The sequence below is a fragment of the Haliotis asinina genome, chromosome 1 (assembly GCF_037392515.1).
Source record: "Haliotis asinina isolate JCU_RB_2024 chromosome 1, JCU_Hal_asi_v2, whole genome shotgun sequence".
In the NCBI taxonomy this organism is placed as follows: domain Eukaryota; kingdom Metazoa; phylum Mollusca; class Gastropoda; order Lepetellida; family Haliotidae; genus Haliotis; species Haliotis asinina.
The window spans coordinates 15,342,844-15,363,076 of record NC_090280.1 but is presented as its reverse complement, the minus strand read 5'-3'; the positions used below and the strand labels follow the sequence as shown (position 1 = coordinate 15,363,076).

At 40.4% G+C, this 20,233-nt stretch overlaps 1 protein-coding gene and 1 pseudogene across 1 annotated transcript; both read left to right on the top strand.

The window, feature by feature from the left end:
- Nucleotides 1–1,837: 1,837 nt before the first annotated feature.
- LOC137296780 (nephrin-like) lies at nt 1,838–9,912 on the top strand. The gene is made up of 10 exons (XM_067828673.1): nt 1,838–2,021; nt 3,516–3,797; nt 4,749–5,012; nt 5,585–5,869; nt 6,227–6,523; nt 6,681–6,977; nt 7,263–7,418; nt 7,999–8,091; nt 9,131–9,247; nt 9,839–9,912. The coding sequence occupies exons 1-10, from the start codon at nt 1,904–1,906 to the stop codon at nt 9,859–9,861; spliced, it is 1,932 nt and encodes a 643-aa protein (XP_067684774.1). The 5' UTR covers nt 1,838–1,903; the 3' UTR covers nt 9,862–9,912.
- Nucleotides 9,913–10,197: 285 nt separating this feature from the next.
- On the top strand, nt 10,198–19,978 carry LOC137296693 (protein turtle-like; annotated as a pseudogene).
- Nucleotides 19,979–20,233: the final 255 nt, after the last annotated feature.

Here is a 20,233-nt window from a genome sequence, read left to right as displayed (position 1 = left end):
TCAATGCCACAATCTAGCGGGTACCTGTGACACGCGGCGCAAACAGTCCCAGACAAGGACCCAGTTGTTGTGACACACAGTGAATCCAAGAGGGTTCGGTACATAAAAGACAGGATGTTAAGAGTAAGGTACAGGGCGTCCACTTCGGGGAGTTATGAAACAGCAATAACTGTACGTATAGGTACCGTGTTTAACTCTTCGATGAACTCCATTGTCCCCAGCAGATACAGATTTGGCACTGTGCCAGCGAGAGTCCTCGTATTTATAAACAGGTAACCGCCCGCTGTTACATGTAAACATAGATTATGAGCTCTCACTGTCAAACGTTTGACACAAACAGGCGGACCATAGAAGGGTTACTTTACACTCACGACATGGAGAGATTAATCTAACTTTTACCACGGACGACATGGTGTCACGTGATCCACTTCCGAAGCCTATTCAGGGAATCGGATTTCATTTAGATTTAGATCTGAACATGCTGAATACAACGAGTGGTGGAATTCTGGAAAACTATATATCCATGTATTAAAAGTAATATTAATCCAAACATGTAATGATGATACTGATACTGATTCTTAAACTAAACCAGAATCATTTACTTTTCAGAGGCATGAAAAAATCGACCAGTTTTGTCACAGAATCCCTGCATGCAGGTTTGATGATGTGTGTTGTAGGAATTGTCATTAATGGTAGGTTTACTTACACATCAAATAACTTTCGCGTACCTCAATGTGTTCGGGTAAGGTAAATACAATATTCATTGTTGTATTTCTAACACTATTACCCCTATGCACAAAATGCACAATCTTTATCTTTTGCCGTGGTTCTATTTCCATTGTCCGAGGGTTTCTGTGAAACTGAGCATCTGCTCAGTTCGTAGCGCTCGTAGACATCAGTGGCATAATATCTGGAGAAACAAGGTACAAGTACCCACAGTGAAGGCAATTGAATGTAGATTGGCGCTGGCATCCCTTACATTTGCATTGGTAATGACTTCAGTTGCATTCTGTGTCTAGATCTTCAGTTCAATTTTTTATAACTTATGAGCGGCCATTGTTAAGAATAAATGTTCGCTTTATTTCTGGCTTGCACTTTACACATACATTGTATAGCGTCTACAGAGTAATCTCTATTTTAAGTGGTATATTGTAAATAAATTTGGGTTTCGTTTTTGGCATTTTTCTTCATATACAATAGCTATTTCTACAGTACTACATATCAGAATACACGAAGAGCAGTTGAAGAACTTGTCCAACGGATCACAAAACACGGATCAGCGTTGTTTGCTTAGAACCGACATGATACCGACCAAAGATATATTGTCATTTCGTATTGCCTTGGAGCGTAATAGGTTGTATTATATTTACATGAAAACAATATGTAAAAGGGTTTGCATGACATCTGACTGCTCTGATTTCGGTATACAAGAGGATTTGCCGACATTATTAAAGTCCGATTACGCAGCGTGCAAATCTGTTTATGGTCGTTATCACAACATCGTCTTTTTTTTTGCTTCAAATAACATGCATATGCCTGTCACGAAACGTTTCGAACTTGATTATCGGAACCTCATTAACAATATTTGAGAAAAAGTCATGTGACACATGAAATCATCGTCTACTGAGCGTTACGTCATCACTCATCACAGTGCAAATGAACATATAAGACAATGTTTCCCACAGGTGTACAATCCCAGCTGTCCCGTGCTGTGTTAGTGAGGGAGTCTGACACAGCCAGCTTCGGGTGGCAGATGCCTGCTGTACCAGGGGGATTTACTACCCTGTATGTCATCAGTCCATCTGGAGCTACAGTACTACTGGCCAACACAGTCAATAACCACCAGGTATCTCCTGACTACACAGCTCGTGTCACCTACGTCGGGAATCTGAGTGCTGATCCCATGGTCATGGCCTTTGACCTACGTAGTGTTGTCAGGTCTGATGCAGGGAACTACACCTGTGGGAGGAATGGACCAACTGACATCATACCTCAGTGTGGACAGAAGCTGGTTGTTCTAGGTAAGAGTGTGTGAGTGAGTAAATGTTTGACTTTGTCTGTCAAACCATGAAACAAGGACAACCAACTACTTACATTATATAATACAAGCTGTTCTCAGTGAGGCGTGTGTTTAGAATGCATAGGAATCGTTCCATTCATGAGTCATCATGATATGATACATACACAGGTGTGGCAGTAGCACGAGACACAAGATGGTTGTAGATACATGTGGCAGTAGAATATTATTTCAATCGATGTTACATGTTAGTCAAACCACAAGGAGTCCCATGAAGATCATGGTTTCGTCACAGGGTACAGGGTGTCACTACTCCCGGGAAAACAACCCTTAAACAGCAACAGGGAACCAGCACTGTAAGTCTATTCGGCACGTTTTAATAAAGTCTGTACTGCATGTTATGAAAGCTACGATGCTGTTGTTTCAACGTTCACCTTGGGGTCCATTATTTTTATCCACAAGGGGCATCATTTACAACATTGTAGTGTATTGTTAAACATCTCGTTTCACATTTCACTTTGAACAGAAAATATACAATGTCTCTGAGTTTAACTGTACATGTGAATTGGCTTTTTTCAAAATTATTGAAAGATATATTTCATCGTCAAGACATTTGGAGAGTTAGAACTGTTCGGGAAATTTACTTTGTGTTGATTTTGACAACCCGAGCCGATGTTCTTATTCATAAGCAAAAAGAAAAAGGGTGGGCGCACAACCCATGCCCATAGAGAAGGCTACCTCTTGTTTGAATGTTTTCTTCACTGTTTACGGTGATGGTACTTGGGACGAAGTCTTGCATTATACATATAGTTTTCCATGTAAACTCAGATTACATCTTTCTTGCTTTCAAGTGTCACGAAATACATTTTTGTGTTTAGAGAATCGGTGTAAGTATACCTATCCTCACCACATTTATTACCAAAAGCCCTGAATAGTCAAGTCTTTCTTTACACTCTCTATGTAGTATAACGTTGAAATGTTGAATGTTTTCACAGAGCTCGGACCGTTTCTGAGATCTCACGAAATTTCAAGTACATGGTCGGAGTGTTTTCAAAACACATATATTATTTCTTGCTAGTATTCTTGCTAATATTATCCCTTTAGACCAATCAGCCAGCATTCTTAAAATTCAGAACTTCGAGTATGTTTATTGCCAACTGATAGTTTAAATAATTGCAAACAGTCTGTAAAGGCACATTATGTACATCTTTGTTCACTTGTTACGTTGTTAAATCATAAACATACGTCTTAAATTCTCGGTGCTTTTCCGTCTTTGTGTTCGGGCAGTTTATATTTATTTATAATTCCATTTGTTTTAGTCAGGTGTAAACATGCGACGGATGATCCCTTTAATTAGTACAATACCCCTACGTCACACGTGTTACGGTTATTGTCATCACTTACAGGTTTTCGCTTTGAAAGTAACCCTTTGAACTGACCTTTTCCCAACCATTTGAAAAAGGTGTTCAGCATACGTGAAAGACACTATCATTTTCAGGTCAACCCACCAAGCCAACTATCAGTGGACCATCATCCCCTATGTTCGGAAGACAAGTGATCTTGACCTGCAGCTCCACCTCTAACACACTCCCAGCTGACCATGGTCTGACCCTGATCTACACCTGGCAGCGTGACAACACTGACATATCAGTTACCTCCCCTGGTTCACCCTACGCCTTCACTGTGAGCTCCCGAGGCAGTCACAGCTACAGATGTAGAACAAGAGAAAGTCAGGGTCTGGAGTCCGAATGGAGCCAGGCGTACAACATGGAGCCTCAGTGTGAGTTTCTGTATTCATTTCAAGAATGTCACACAGAGTGTAAAACATACCTTGTGAAGAAACTTGGGAAATAATCAGGAGCCCTTGTACTTTCATGTGCTCCCTTTTCCGTTTCCATGGCTACATATTACTTTCCCGGACTTTGAACGAGCCAGGAGTACAACATGGAGCCTCAAAATGCAATTCATACCACTATTCTACATTAGAAACAAACCATCTTGCCGATAAGTTGCATGGGGTACTTGGTCGTTTTTTTGTTGACGGTCATATTTTCAGATATGGTGATTTTGAAGCGGTTAATATGAGGGAAAATAGAAGAGTTGGAAACTAAAAGTCATTAGTGAATGGGTATAGATTTCTTCGCACTCGGTCTGTCGGGCTGTGAATACACGAGTCCAGACAATCCATCATCGGTCAACATCAGGATCGATCTATAATGAGATACGTTCAGATATGTCAAACAAGTCAGCCCCTTTCGACAAGCATTGATAACTGAAGATCAACCCTAACCCAGATCTTCACAGGTCTAAAAGTCATTAATGCAGCGGTATGCGGATATATACATTGGTTTCATCTGTTTCACCGTTCTGCCTGTCAGACGGATGGTCCTTAAAGTGTGACCCTACAGCCCGCCACATGGCCACATGGCCACATGGCTGGAATATTGCTGACTGTCACGATAAAGAATAAACAGACAACTCTCCACTCTGTCATACACAAGGAGGGAAGGTCAGGAGATTGTCCTGTGGTCCTACACCTGAGTGTACATACATTAGTTTAATCTGTTTCTCACTTCTTCCTTTCTGACAGATAGCCCCAATGGCGTGACAGTACAACACAATTGTCCTACACCTGGAGGGAAGGTCAAGAGAGTGTACCAAGCATCCTGTGTTCAGCGACCTGTGTACATACATTGGTTCAGTCTGTTTTACTGTTCTTCCTTTCTGACAGATGGCCCCTACGCTGTGACACTACAACCCTCCACTCTGTCGTACACCAAAAGGGAAGGTCAAGAGAGTGTACCACCTATCCTATGTTCATCCACCTGCAGACCTACATGTACCTACAAGTGGTTCAAGGATGGGACATCACACAGTGATGGAGCTACACTGATTCTCCCGGTGGCTGACAGGTCACAGACAGGATCCTACAAGTGTCAAGCGTCCAATACACACGGGGTTGATGACAGCTCAGGTGTTTTAGTGGATGTCACATGTGAGTATTGTCTGATTAAGGAATGCCATTAACAATCAACAAAACATGTTCAAGTGCACATATTCCAAAGCAAGCCGTGCTTGTAACATCCACGACAGTGTTGATGATATTCACCTCACTACAATAGTTGGCAAGCGTGCTTGCAAAATAGGCCTAGACTAAGTATCCAAAGTAAGAAGTGATTTTCAAAGAAGTGATTGTCTTCACGCAACGGGAGATAAACTCACATAAGCATTAGCAGAACTGTCTCAAACGCCCCGGGTCAGACAACACTGACGTTATGGCAGGAAAGACCAGTCCCGTTTCCCGTTCAGCTGGACTTCCTTTCTGAATGGTTATACAGAGATGCTTTCATCAAGGCCTGTTCAATGAGCATTGTTAATATCATCTGTGATGGCCATTATAGGGCTTGTTGGCATCCCAAACCATTTTGACCACTTCCCTTTGTCACGTGGATAGCTGGACACACCCTTATGATTGTCTCACGCCTGGAGATGTTCCAAGCCATATTTGCCGACGTCTTATAAATCAAGAACATAATATACTGTATCAACTGATTGTCATTTTTCCAGATCATGCAAGTATAAGCATGCTGACTGCCAACTCTGTCAGTGGATCAGTGACTGTCAATGAGTCTGATTCAGTAACCTTCAGATGTGAGTTGGATAATGTTGGGAATCCAAGGTCAGTCATCAGGTTATTGAATGGAACTGAGGAGTTGACAATGAGAGATAATTCAACGGCAGCATTATATACAATGGACTCAACCGACTGTAGACAAAGAGGGAACTACTCCTGTATTGCCAGTAACAACGTCGGCGAACCAGTCACCAAGAGGGTGGAGTTGCTGGTCAAATGTGAGTTATTGTTTATATACAGTAGAAATTCTACTATTAGTTGTTGATGTATAGTAATGGTAGCGGTAGAGAGAGTAGCAGCAAGATGACTATACATAGGGGTAGTAGTACTGGATGTAGTAGCTTAAAGCAGTTACCTTTAAATGTGGTGTTTTGCTTTACACATGATATTGCAAGCAACATGAACAGCTAGTAAAGATATTTAAAATGCAATCACCCATTTTGCTATTGTTTTGGGAGTTGTATATGGAATATCAGCTGTCAGGCTGAACTTCCTTTTTCCAGTTTAGATCTAGAGTGACCTGGTCATTATTTGTTCCCGACCTATTGTCTGTGGTGTCCTTTGCCTGTAACCAGGTTCTCCACGACTTGGTGACTCACTATCCAAGCAACTCAAGTTCGCCGCTGGACTGGGTAGTGACGTGACTGTGTCTATGTCAGTCCTGGCTTACCCACTTCCTACATTCACCTGGAGTAGATCCAACAGGACCAACCAGAACCTCACTGGTTTCTCCAGCCCTGTCTCAGACATCTCAGTCATTGCCAGAGTACACCTTACTAACCTCAAGCAGCAGGACTTCGGGGAATACAGTCTTACAGTGGACAATGGTGTTGGCGGTTCAGTGACATACACAGTCAGCATTGAGCCTGCAGGTCGGTTTCTCATATATCACCTTGTACATCATGAATTCCGGATTTAACTACTCATGTGTGTCTGAATAGCCTTCTCTACTACTATCACCAAAACCAGCATTGCAGCTGCATTTTAAGATAAAACGGTGACAATAATTTCTACTTAATCTGTCGCAAGGACCACCACAGACACCTACACAGTTTCGAGATCTGGATAATGCAACAACGTCGTCGGTATGGTTGTCGTGGCTGCCTGGCTTCAATGGTGGACGCACTCAGACTTTCATGATCGAGTATCGTCAGTTTGCTACGAGAACGTGGACTTTCCATAAATCTTATGCTGACTCAGACAAGATGATGGTGGATGAAGTGACTGGCCTTATATCTGGAGAGATATATATATTTCGGCTGCAAGCTGAAAATGACTATGGCGATTCTAACAGATATGTCTTTGTAGAAGCTACGACTGCTGGAGGTAGGTGTCACTTAGTGAGGACTTCTCCGGTAAATATCTTTTGAAAAACTCATCAACTGAACAATGAAAACGTACAGATCCCCGATCCGATAATTAGATTTCACGAAATTTTTCACAGTGTTGCGTGTTTAAAAAAGAGACCGCAAATGACTCCATAACTGAACAAATGTAATTATGACAATACGTGTGTGCAAATAATAATACAGTCATGGATCCTGCGACAAATGGGAGCATGCACAATTAACAAAGATTCGAAAGAATGGTTTAGCGAATATCCCATTGTAGATCCACCAGCCCAGCCAAAGCCTGATGCTGCGTTTACCTATACACAGGTAGTAGCAGGTGCGACAGTAGGAACCTTCCTTCTTACCCTGCTCGTTGGAGGAACTGTTCTAATGGTGTTGTACCGAAAAGGGTACAGGATCGGAAATAATTCAAAAGGTATATATTTAATGTCGTGCTGTTAACTTGTTATACTTTTCATAACAATATTTACATTCAGTCTTCTCCAAGGAGTATGCTCCGTGATATTGCCTTCATACGTAAATCATCTCATTTCAAGATTGTGAAAGAGTTCTTTTCATTTCTATTGCTACTGTATTTAATGTATGTATGGTTATGTTATGTATCCGCAGTAATTTACAGTTAACGTTACCATCCTCAGTGTTAGGTCTTTTTGTACGGTTGGTGTACCATGTGATGTGTTTGATTCTCACTGTATGCCATTGTGTTCTTATTCTTGTTTTTCAGGTGCTCGGAAAAGGTAATATACACTTCAAAGTTTAGTACTCAGTAACGTGCAATTATTTAACCACATCTACGTTTCACATATTGAGGATTTATACTACTGGTCAATTGTTAGAAACATACCTAATGCTATTTTGTAGTTCCAGCCAACCTGTGGAAATGGACGAAAAGGCATATTCGTCATTAGGTAAGTGTTGATTAGTGGATATGTTCCTTCATTGTGATGTCACAATTATCTCTGTATCTATTAGCATGAAATCACAATGTGTTTCAGATCAGGTCAATGTTCAAGCGCAGTATTCACATTTGGATGAGGAATCAGAAAAACAACAGTACACCGAGTTGAAGATGTATGAGAACACAAAAGGTAGATGCATGTCATTTAAAAAAGACTGACCTCAAGTATTTATGTGGCTGTGCTCTCTGATTGTTGGGGCACATATGAGGTGAGTGGTAATCAGGACTCAATACAATAAGGCAAGGAGGCCTATGGTAATCGTTCGGATTATTTCTATTGATTACTCTACCGGCCTATCTTGTACCATACTTATCTCCTGGACCAGCTCTCAGAATCGCTTCAAACAGGTACGCATAGGGCTAAAGTTTATTGCACCAAAAACTCTGGACTCACGGCAGATAATTCAGAATTATGCTAACAGTATCCAGGCTAATAACCTCAAAAACTACTGGTTCAAAGACTTCAAAAACTGTTGGCACAAATCAGGAATCAGAATCCCTACATTTTCAAGTGTAGGACCCATGCAGCTAACAGGGAATCTGGCATACACGATTGAAGGTTTTGGCCGTGTTTTTCACAATTTGTCTGCGTCCCTATCTTCCAAAATGTGCTGAAACCATCAGCCCCCGAGCTTCCACAATTCCCATACTTTGTGTCATATTGAGTTTCACCTCTGGGCAAAAGTTCTCTTGAAAACAATTCAAAGATTTCATCTCGATGGGGTTTATTTTCAAACCAAACCTACCCGGTGAAAACTGAAACTTAGTTTTCAAGAAAAAAACATTTAATGTATATTCCTGAGACTGCCTGGTCAGCAACTGGCAATTCCAGAATGCTAATTGTTTCCACTGTACACTCAATGACAGGGGAGCTACACACTTGTAAAAACGGAACTATTTCTTGTCCGTAACTCTTTAAACAGCACAATGCCATGGCCTCCAATGTCTATATTACATACATACGCTCGTTTGTCCAAAACGTGTTCTGCATGTGGTTTAGACGATCTTATGCCCTCAAATACACTCGATACATCTGTAACAGTGGAACCAACCTCCGAGTTCGACCCATATTTGGCTAATTGAGTTCTTGGGGTGAACCGTTTAGCCTCTGCTTGTAATTACATTTCGAATTTGATTTTGAAGTATGTGTTCAATTATGTCTTCATCAGATGCTGCAGCAGATACAAGTTCCCATGACGGCGTGGCAGAGACTCCATCAGAGCATCATTTGACTTATGAATCCATCAGGGCATCGCCATACCAGAACACTGGCTCACATTCTCAAGGTAACCAAACCGGGAAACACACCTGGTGATTCTAATCGCATTTCATTGCTATGGATCAACAGTTTCTTAAATGTCATTAATATCTTCATCATCGCCATGGTCATATCATGGATCAGCCTTTTTCATAAATTCCTATAACGTCAGTGCTCATCATCACATGTATTCACTTCTGTTCCAGCACAATGGAATATCAAAAACTTTAGACTCAGTAGTGTAACTGTATCCACTTACAACTGTATCAACTGTTCTAATCTAGATTTAGCAAAATGTTCTACTGAAGCTGAAACGAGTATTGTCATGAGTTCAGCATATGATGAAAAGTATTGACAATTGGCAAAGTCTTTACAATACTTTACACCAAAACTCAGCTACTCACATGCACGTTATTTTCCACATTCTCTTTAACAATTTGATGCATAATCCTGCAAAAGGTTTGCAATCAGTTTCTCAATTTAATCATATATGCATACATAACATGTAAGGTGTGCTCCAAGTCAAGGTAAACTTTTGATAGGTAGTGTATGATACATTCAGTTATTATCGTCTTTCTGTACGTTTAATGAACTTTATCGTATACTTTGTTCTTTGCAGGTCCTGATCATGGTGATGGCTAACGTTTGGACATCATCCCAGAGACCTCTGATCTAGGAATCAACTGACCAGCCAAATGTGGTTTTAACAGAAAATATATTTTGTTGCCATAAATATTAATTCCGTCATGGTCTTAGGTAGAGTTGGAGTTTGAATGGCAATGCAATAAAGTCATATACCAGTGCAATAAAGGCCTAAATATGTGTTTATTTGCCTCATAGAGGTGAACCAATGCACAAAGCATCACACGTTTACCATTCATGACTCAGGGATATACAAGGGGGATTCTTCAGTCTGTCCCTCGTCAAGTCGTCATTAATATCAACGTACTGTGGGAGTATTATACCAAGCTGGTAACCATGGAAACTCCACAAATAACAACCAGCACAATCAACACATCTAGGAAGTGAGTTACCAATAACAACGGTCGCAATCACAGGAATAGGTTTCCAGCTATGCATTACCCAACCAGATACAGACCTGCCAGGAAGTGTAGGTAGACAAGTGTCATTTGTATCACATACCACATACCACAGCACAACTGCCTCTCATTCATATACATATGAAGAGAAGAGACCTGGCTACAAGCAACAACAACACCTGTCTACACATAACAACGAGATCGGTCTACAAGTAATAACGAGACCCGTCTACAAGTAATAACGAGACTGGTCTACAGATAATAACAAGACCTATCTACAAGTAATAGTGAGATCGGTCCAGTCTACAAGTAACAGCTATTTGTTACTGACAAGATTGACCGTCAGTACATATGAACTGAACTTCGTATGAAGTGACGCAAGTGGCCTACAGGGGGTGAGACAGGAGTAGTTTTCTGTGAATGAATGAACTGTTCGAAGCCTATGTGAATATTGTCTTTGTCAACGTTGAAGGACATTTATGGGTTACGACTGGCGGTGGCGGATTCTTGTACAATCACTCTCTAACAGCAGACACAGGATGCAGGGTAAATGGGCAAGTGGGGCAACAGGAAAGTATATTTGTATTTTTGAATAATAGCGTTCGAAACTTTCATACATAGGTTAATGTGTACACACCAATGGAGGTTTACGTGCATATGTGTATGTGAGAGGTGCTTCTGTACCTGTCAGCACACTGTCAAAATCTCTGACACATATAGCATAACGGAGTACTAGACAGAGCTATATTTAAATACAATCTGGAAGCGAGTGATGCGTGCATACACCTATACATTACTTCTGTGTTCACCTACCCTATTACACATGACGACGGTGTATACCTGACAACCACAAGCCCCAGTAGGTATGTATAATGTGTGTCTTCTATCGGCATCACATAACATCTAATGCGTCTTACTTCTTTCGCTATGTTGAACTTGTCAGCTGTGAGCGCTTGTTCGATTCATGGCAGTGTGTAGGACTAACACGTTATATACTCGTGTACGTTGAACCGGTCTCTGCTGGTATACATGTTGGCTGTGTACGAATCATCTTTACGTGATAGACTAACACTCCTCCCACTGGTGTGAGTGTGAGTATTTAAAGGGACATGCAAAGTATAATCCCCTAATTCACAACACCAAAGTCGCCTTCATCTGTTCGCACCGGTATGGAGTGAGTGAGTCATTCAACATCACATCGGCAATGTTTCAGTCGTATCATTACGACATCAGTCTGTACATTAAAAGCAAATAATATATACAATAAACCAATCATCGAAGGGGACGCTAAAACACTAGAATATCAACAGATTTGGTTTAAAACCAACATGTTATTATAACATTGTTTAATACATACAACGATACAGTGTAAAACAACCAGGCTACAGATCGCCAACAGACTGAACGTACCAGGGACATGGGGAATTACAGGGTGTGAGACAAGAATGACACTGCTCAAGTGACTTTGATTGACAATGCGTCTATGTCCAGATATTGTAAACGGCAATAAGCAAGGGAATACCTCTACTTCCTCAAACATGCCAGAATCAAGTTATCCAGTTATAACATTTGATCGTTTTCATTCCTTTAACGCAATGCCTGTGGGGTGGGAAATGTATCAACACTATGTGACAGATCCAGGTGACATACTGTTATGCATACAGCGTGATGCAATGATTCGTAACCAATATACTGTTGTGTTATTTGAGAGAAAGTTAACATGTCTTCAACCCTTCTTCAGTTAATGCACATTTGTCCATCCGATTCATACAACAACACTCTCTGTGCAAATCTCTACATTGTTATATATGATTCAATATTTGTTACGTTGACCACTGTGATCGCTCATATTCACTGTCATCCTGGAACAGTAAAGAAAGACAGCCATACACACCACAGTTGTAAAAGTGAAGCATAATGAAAACGTTTGAAGAAATAATATACGACCGACACAAAAATGAAGTAATACCGTGTACCATTCATTACGAGTGAAAGACGAACGGGTATCTTCCCTTGAGTTAACATGAACAATCTCATCAAAAAATGACCCCGCAACAAGAGCCTGTGTAATGCGTGTGACGTTTCCAGACTCTTCTGTGACATTCCTGCAGGGTTGTATATAAAACTACTGTTTACATATATGAGTATTGCCTAATACGTGATGTGCACACGATACTTGATGTACATACGATAAAACTGACCTGCAGCTCCACCTCTACTACTCTCCCAGCCGACTACGGTCTGACCTTGACCTACCCCTGGCAGCGTGACAACACTGACATTACAGTTGCCTCTCCCGGTTCTTCATACACATTCACAGTGAGTTCCCGGGACAGTCACGGCTACAGATATCGAGCGAAAGAAAGTCAGGGTCTGGAGTCAGAGTGGATCCAGGTGTACAACATGGAGCCTCAGTGTGAGTTCCTTTATTTATTTCCAGAATGTCACGCAAACCTTGTGAAGAAACGTGGGAAAGAATTCATGAGTTCTCGTACTTTTATCGGTTCTATTATTCGTTTCCATGGCTACACATTAATTCCATTATTGTGGGACGGCGGACTTTGAACGTTTTAAACAAGCTGTTAATCACATGTTTTAGTGTGTTCTATACAGCCGTTTCTATGTTCCATTAAGTGTCTGATGTTACCATATGTGTATGTCATGTTATATATCGCACAGTCAGTATAACTGCCACAATGTCATCCAGGCGGGTCCATGTAGGTAGCAAAGGTACCGTAAGTCCCCATGTCCCTAGCATGGTGATCTTCCTTCAATATAGCCTGTTTGTATATTGTATTGTCTAAATAGCGATATTAGTTTTTTACTTTCCACAGTAGTATTTACTCATATTGTGATATTCTAGTTGTTTTATTGTCCTTCGTCGATACTGTTTTTAGAATATATATCAGTGTTAAGTGTTCTCGTCACGATATGGCTGCAATCTTGCCGATGTGACGTAAAATATAAATTAACCCACTCACTTATTCCACACGGTCCCTGCCAGATCTCCATGACTCCTTCCACCTCCTCTTACACTGTGACAGAACACCGGGCTCTTCCATCAGTCCGATGCTCCACCCTCTGTAGACCCGGTGCTCCAAGGACAGACTGACAGATCCAAGATAGGCTCCTACAAATGTCAGCCTTCTAATACACACGGGAGTAGTGACGGTGCTACAGTCAGTGTTGATGTTCAGTGTAAGTATATAGTCTACACTGGTGACCATGTTACAGCACTGTTGATGATCATTGAGAGAGTGTGTGTAGTGATTGTGTTATCGTATAGTACGCATTTACGGAAGGGTATGCCTCTTTCAGGTAATGCTGAAGTCAGTGTACAGCCAATACAATGACTATTATGTAGCGTTTCATATTTTCAGACCCAGCTGGCATTACAATATTTACTGTCAACTCTCACAGTGGCTCAGTGACAGTTAACGAGTCTGATACAATGACCTTTAGATTCCAGATCGACAGTAACCCAAGGTCAGTCATTAGATTACTAAATGGAACTGAGGAGTTGACAAGGGCAGATAACTCCCTGACAGCAACATACGTACTGGAGTCAGCAGTATGTAGACAAAGAGGGAACCACTCCTGTACTGCCATCAAAAACATCGGAGCACCTGTCACCCAGACGGTGGAGTTGCTAGTAAAATGTGAGTAGTTTGTAGTAGCACATAATATGTTCGCTTGACTGCGGGTATCGGGTATCCTTCTATGTGTGAGTAACCTGCTGTATATGCGTGTTATTTCTGCAACGTAGACGTTTAGTGAGATGGAACATAACAACTCCTCAACAACAATTCCGATTATTGTTTTGGAGTACGTACATAAAATTACTATTTTATCTACTGAATCAGTCATATTACCAGTTGCCAATTTGTTTTTCCCTTCCTGTATTACTTGGTAAGCTGTTGTTCTCGCGTCTATATTGTTCTCTACATGTAATCAGGTCCTCCACGACTTGATGACTCAGTTTACCAGGAACTCAGGTTCGCCGCTACACTGCGTGGTGACGTGACTGTGTCTGTGTCAATCCTGGCCATCCCCCTTCATAAATTCAACTGGAGTAGATCCATCAGCACCAGCCAGAACCTCACTGGTTCCTCCAGCCCGGTTTCAGACATCTCAGTCACTGCCAGACTACACCTTACTAACCTCCAGCAGCAAGACTTCGGTTACTATAGTCTGACAGTGGGCAATGGTGTAGGCGGTCAAGTGACATACACTGTCAGCATAGTGTCTGAAGCTGTGTTTCAGATTTACCGTTGAAGCGTACCAGATATAACTTTGCGCATCAGGTTTTTTGTGTGTTCATTAATTCGTATGTTTTATTACGTACTGTTTTCATTTTACCTTCAATTGATTTTTACATCCACGGCAACAAAATGGTGTCAATGATCCCAATATTTCCATATTTGTCTGTGTGGGGACCACCACAGACACCTACACAGTTTCGAGATCTGGATAATGCAACGTCGTCGTCAATATGGTTGTCCTGGCTGCCTGGCTTCAATGGTGGACGCACTCAGACGTTTCTCATTGAGTATCGTCAGTTTGCTACGAGAACGTGGGCTGCTTACAATTCATATGATGAGAAAGGCGAGATGATGGTGATAGAAGTGACTGGTCTTACACGAGGGCCGATTTACATGTTCCGACTACAAGCTAGAAATGGCTACGGGGATTCTGATGCATATGTATTGGTTGAAGTTGTGACTACTGGTGGTAGGTGTCTTTTGAGTGAGTGACTGAGTGAGTTAATATTTAACGTCACATCGGCAGTATCTCAACCATATCGTGACGGGAAAAACACTGAAATGGAATACATTTGTATTATAAAAACCTGTCAACAAAGGGCACTAAAAGAACTAGAATATCACAGACAAGAATGTAAAACTAGTAACTATACCTACAACAATGTATCAATAGAGGACAATACAATATAAAAATGGGCTATAGATTGCCAACAACTGAAGGTAAGTGAGTGAGTAAGTTAATAGTTAACGTCACATCGGCAATATCTCAGCCATATTGTGACGAGAACGTTCAATACTGAAATGAAATATATGGATACTATAAAGACCTGTCAACGAGGGACAGTAAAACAACTAGAATATCACAATTGGGATTAAAACTAGTGTGGAAAGTTAATACTAATTTTCCTTCGAACAATAAAATCAGGCTATAGTTTGCCAACAAAGGTAGATCACCATACTAGGGGCCATGGGGACGTACATTATTTTTGCTACCTGCACGGACCCTAATTGGATTTACATCATCCCCTCAGCTGTTAGCAATTTAGTCACATCTAGGCAAAAATTAAAAATACACATATACTACGATTAAAAAAAGTGGAAGTCTAAACGTACATGAAATGTTTTGGGACTTACGTACCCTCTCAGGAGAACAATAATTTTACGGTACTTCAACCCCCTTCGAGGGTACAGCCACTAACAGTTCAAGTTACTAATCTAAACTACCATGACTTAAAATGCAGAACATATTAATCAAAATTCAATGATGAAATCAATTTCTTTTAAAAATCCAAGAATTAAATGAGAACTCACGCTGTTAAAAAGGTCCTTAATTGTTTTGACATTGAAATATTCATCCCTTGTGATGGAGAATTCAACACAGTCAAGCAGGATATGCTTGACTGTGGTTCTCTCATCACAAGGGATGCAAAACGAAGGATCCACACCTTTCAATAGGTATGAATGAGTGTATCTTGTATGGCCAATACGACATCGCCGCATGATCACCTCTTCAAATCTGGACTGACAACCCGAGTAGGAATAACCAATGTAAGGTTTTATTTCATGTAATTTATTGATGCCTACCTGGGTGTCCCACGTCTTCTGCATCAGATCACGGATAAAAGATCTAATGTTAGCTTTATAATCAGAGTATGGGATAAGAAGTGGTGTCACAGATTTGTTGATCTGCCTTGGCAGCAAGAGTTTGTTACCTGAAATGCCTACGTGGCTTGGTAACCAACAGAAGACGATGTCGTATTGGTCAGTAGCAAGATTATTATAAAATTCAATAATGTCAATTAAAAGTGGATGTTTACATGATAAATTTTTAATAGCCTGAAGACAGGAAAGAGAGTCTGAATAGATTATATATTGTTTACATTTAGGGTGTCTTTGAATATATTTAAAAGCTGTTAATATGGCATTAGCTTCTGCTGTAAAAATAGAGCTATTATCTGGTAATCTAAAAGATATTGTTCTGGATCCAATGACAGTGGCACAAGCCACAGCGCCACCGTCCTTGGACCCATCTGTAAATAAGGATTTATATTTGCAATATTTATGTTTTAGTTGATTATATTGTTTATATTGTAATTCATTCGTTTCTGATTTTTTAAATGTAGTTAATGTTAGGTCACCTTGTGGCCTAACCAACTGCCAAGGAGGAGAAGAACGATGACGGCAGGGAGCTATGTTTTCCAGCTCAACGCCGGCCGTAGAAAGAAATGGTTTAATTCGGTGCCCTAGAGGTGGAACAAGAGAAGACTTCTTGTCGTACAAATCCTCATAAAGGGGATTGAAAATACAGTTATATGCAGGGTTAGATTCATTAGAGTATAATTTAGTGATGTATTGTAAGGATAATTTAATACGACGTTGTGTAAGTGATGGTTCATCGGCCTCAACGTAGAGACTGTCTATAGGTGAAGTTCTGAAGGAACCAAGACAAAGTCTTAGACCTTGGTGATGGACAGAATGTAATAGTTTCAGGTTGCTTTTGCAGGCTCCACCATATACGATGGAGCCACAATCAAGTTTTGAGCGGATGAGTGATCTATATAAGTGAAGGAGGGTAGTCTGATCCCCTCCCCACTTTGAATTAGAAACAACCTTTAATAAATCGAGTGCCTTCAAGCATTTGGCTTTTAGGGATTTAATATGAGGCAAAAAGGTCAAATATGAATCGAAAATTAATCCCTAGAACTTGGCTTCCTTGACAACTTTAATGGGAGTGCCATCTACAGATAGTTCAGGGTCTTTGTGTGGTTTGTATTTACGACAAAAATGTATGCAATTAGTTTCCGATTTAGAAAATTTAAAGTCGTTTTCAAGACACCATTTATTAATTTTGTTTAAACACAACTGCAATTGTCGTTCAATAGTATGCATATTTTTCCAACGACAAGGAATATTAAAATCATCCACGAATAACGATCCATCAATTGAATCGTTTAAAACTTTAGATAAACTGTTTATCTTTAGAATAAAACGTGTGACTGACAAAACACTGCCTTGTGGAACACCCTGATCCTGAATGTAATGATCAGACAGGGTAGAACCCACGCAGACTTGAAATTGTATGAAATTGCCTATGAATTGAGGCAAACGACCACGCAAACCGAAATCATGTAGATCTCTCAGAATGCCATACTTCCAGGTTGTGTCATATGCCTTCTCGAGATCAAAAAAAGATAGAGACAGCATGTTGTTTATTAATCAACGCGTTTTTTACAAATGATTCTAAACGCACTAAGTTATCGACAGTACTTCTGTTTTTACGGAAACCACACTGTATATCTGTGATAAGGTTATTTGTTTCCAAGTACCAAACAAGTCGATTATTTATCATGCGTTCCATGGTCTTGCAAACACAGCTAGTTAATGAAATCGGACGATGATTGGATGGATCCGTATGATCACGTCCAGGTTTAGGTATTGGTATCACTATAGCGTCACGCCATGAAGAAGGAAATTTCCGGGATGTCCAAATATCATCAAATATTGATAAGAGCGTCTCTAAACAGGATTCTGGTAAATGCTTCAGGAGTTGATAATGTATGTTATCAGCTCCTGTAGCAGTGGCATGAGCTTGATCAAGAGCAGTATGGAGTTCATGAATAGAAAACGTTTCATTATAATCTTCCCCATTATTAGAGTTAAAATTAATAGTTTTATTTTGTTGTTGTTTTTTATACTGCTGGAATTTAGGTACATAGTTAGAAGAGGAAGAGTGTTTAGAGAGGGTTTCACCCAATTTATTTGCGATATCTGATTTATCCGTAAGTAACTGATCTCCATGTTTAAGATGATGGACAGTAGATTTAGTACCTTTACTTTTGCTTTTCTGGACCATGTTCCATACCTTGGACATGGGTGTCCGAGAATTTATTTTGGATACATAATTGTTCCATAATTCTGTTTAAAGGTATGTCGTGCTTTAGCATTTAAAATCTTAAATTTTAAATTTATTTAAATTATGCACTATAGGATGGCGACGGAAATAATGTCTCTGCTATTTTCCTTGCCTTCCTAGCCTGTTTGTATTCATCAGTGCACCATGGTTTTCTTATGTGTTGAACTGCAGAAGACTTTGGGATACACTCGTCAGCAATGTCAATGAGTACATCTGAAAAACATTCAATAACATCAGGGACGTCAATAAAACGTTCGGGATTAAGTTTGCCAGTACAGAGAGATTCAGTTTGCCTTTTTAAAGTTCCATCGTGATGATGGAGGTATATCATTTGGGTTCACTGACTTCAGTATTGTAGGGAAATGGTTGCTCCCACACAGGTCATCATGAACCACCCATTCAAATTCATTTAAAAGATTAGAGTCAGTAACTGATAAATCAAGAGCTGAATATGTCCTTGTGCCAGGATGTAAATATGTTTGTGACCCGTCATTGTAAATACAGAGATCATTATTTGAAAGAAAATCCTCAAGACATTTATCTTTGGTGTTCGTAGTAGTACCACCCCAGAGTGGGTTGTGGCCATTTAAATCGCCCATGATTAAACAGGGCTTAGGAAGTTCATTGTAAAGAGCTTGTAGATCAGTTAACTGGACAGTGGTTGAAGGTGGAATATACAATGAACAAAGCGTAAACGCAACTTGTAATGTAAGTCGCACAGCTATTGCTTGTAGATTTGTTTTAAGCGCTATATAACATTTTGCCGTACCAAGATTGATGATCCTCCACTTGCCCTATCACCTGGAGGTGAAAAATAATGATATGCATTGAAATGACGGAGGTCAAGAGTAGCAGTGTGTTTTAAATATGTTTCCTGAAGACGGATTGCTGACAGTGTAAAATCCTGGATTAAAAGCTGCAATTCATTAAAATTAGTCCTTAGTCCTCTGCAATTCCACTGAATAATATCATTCTGATAACCTATCTTTTGGGAGGATTTATTGGGGATCTACCCCGCACATTTTGGGTGGGCGACAGGCTGTGTGCCCTACAAGGGACGTTTTCAGACACGTCCATGTCTTCGAGTGATCCATATTTGTTGAAAATTTGGATTTTATTCTCTGAACCTTTTGGGGCTCTGCCGCTTAGCCTTTTCAGAGTATCTGGCTTTTTAGTTTGTGTTTTACTGGTTTGAGACCTTGTTGATGACTGAGAAGATATGTCATGATCAGAGGATGTTGCTGATTGAATCTGAGATGTGCCAGGAAGTGATTCTGCAGTTTGAGTAGATATGGCAGGTGACAAAGGTTGAGGGGAATCCGTGTTCACCCAAGTCAAGTTTTTTCTGACAGCTTGCAGATAATTTCTTAATTGTGGATGCTGCTTCTGGGTTTGGTCTGGCAACGGAAGCATACCTTTCTGTTTGTACTGAGCTCTGGACTATTTTCTTTGTATCTGGAAAACTGATGTTTTGTGTAAACTTTCTTCGATTAATGGCCATTTGTTGTTTCCACACAGGACATTCCTTAGAGAAAGATGGGTGATCCCCTACGCAGTTTGTGCACTTTTTAACATGGCTGTTACAATCTTCTGTTGTGTGTGTTTTTTAACTACGATGAGCACACACAACAGACAATGTGCACGTATTTACACCGTGACCGATTTTTTGGCACTTGAAGCACCTCAGCGGATTCGGAATGTATGTATCAACATTCAGATTACAGTATCCTGCCTTAAGTGACTTTGGAGCAGTAGGTGAAGAGAAGGATACGTGTTGGTTTTTATGGTTGTGTTGTTTT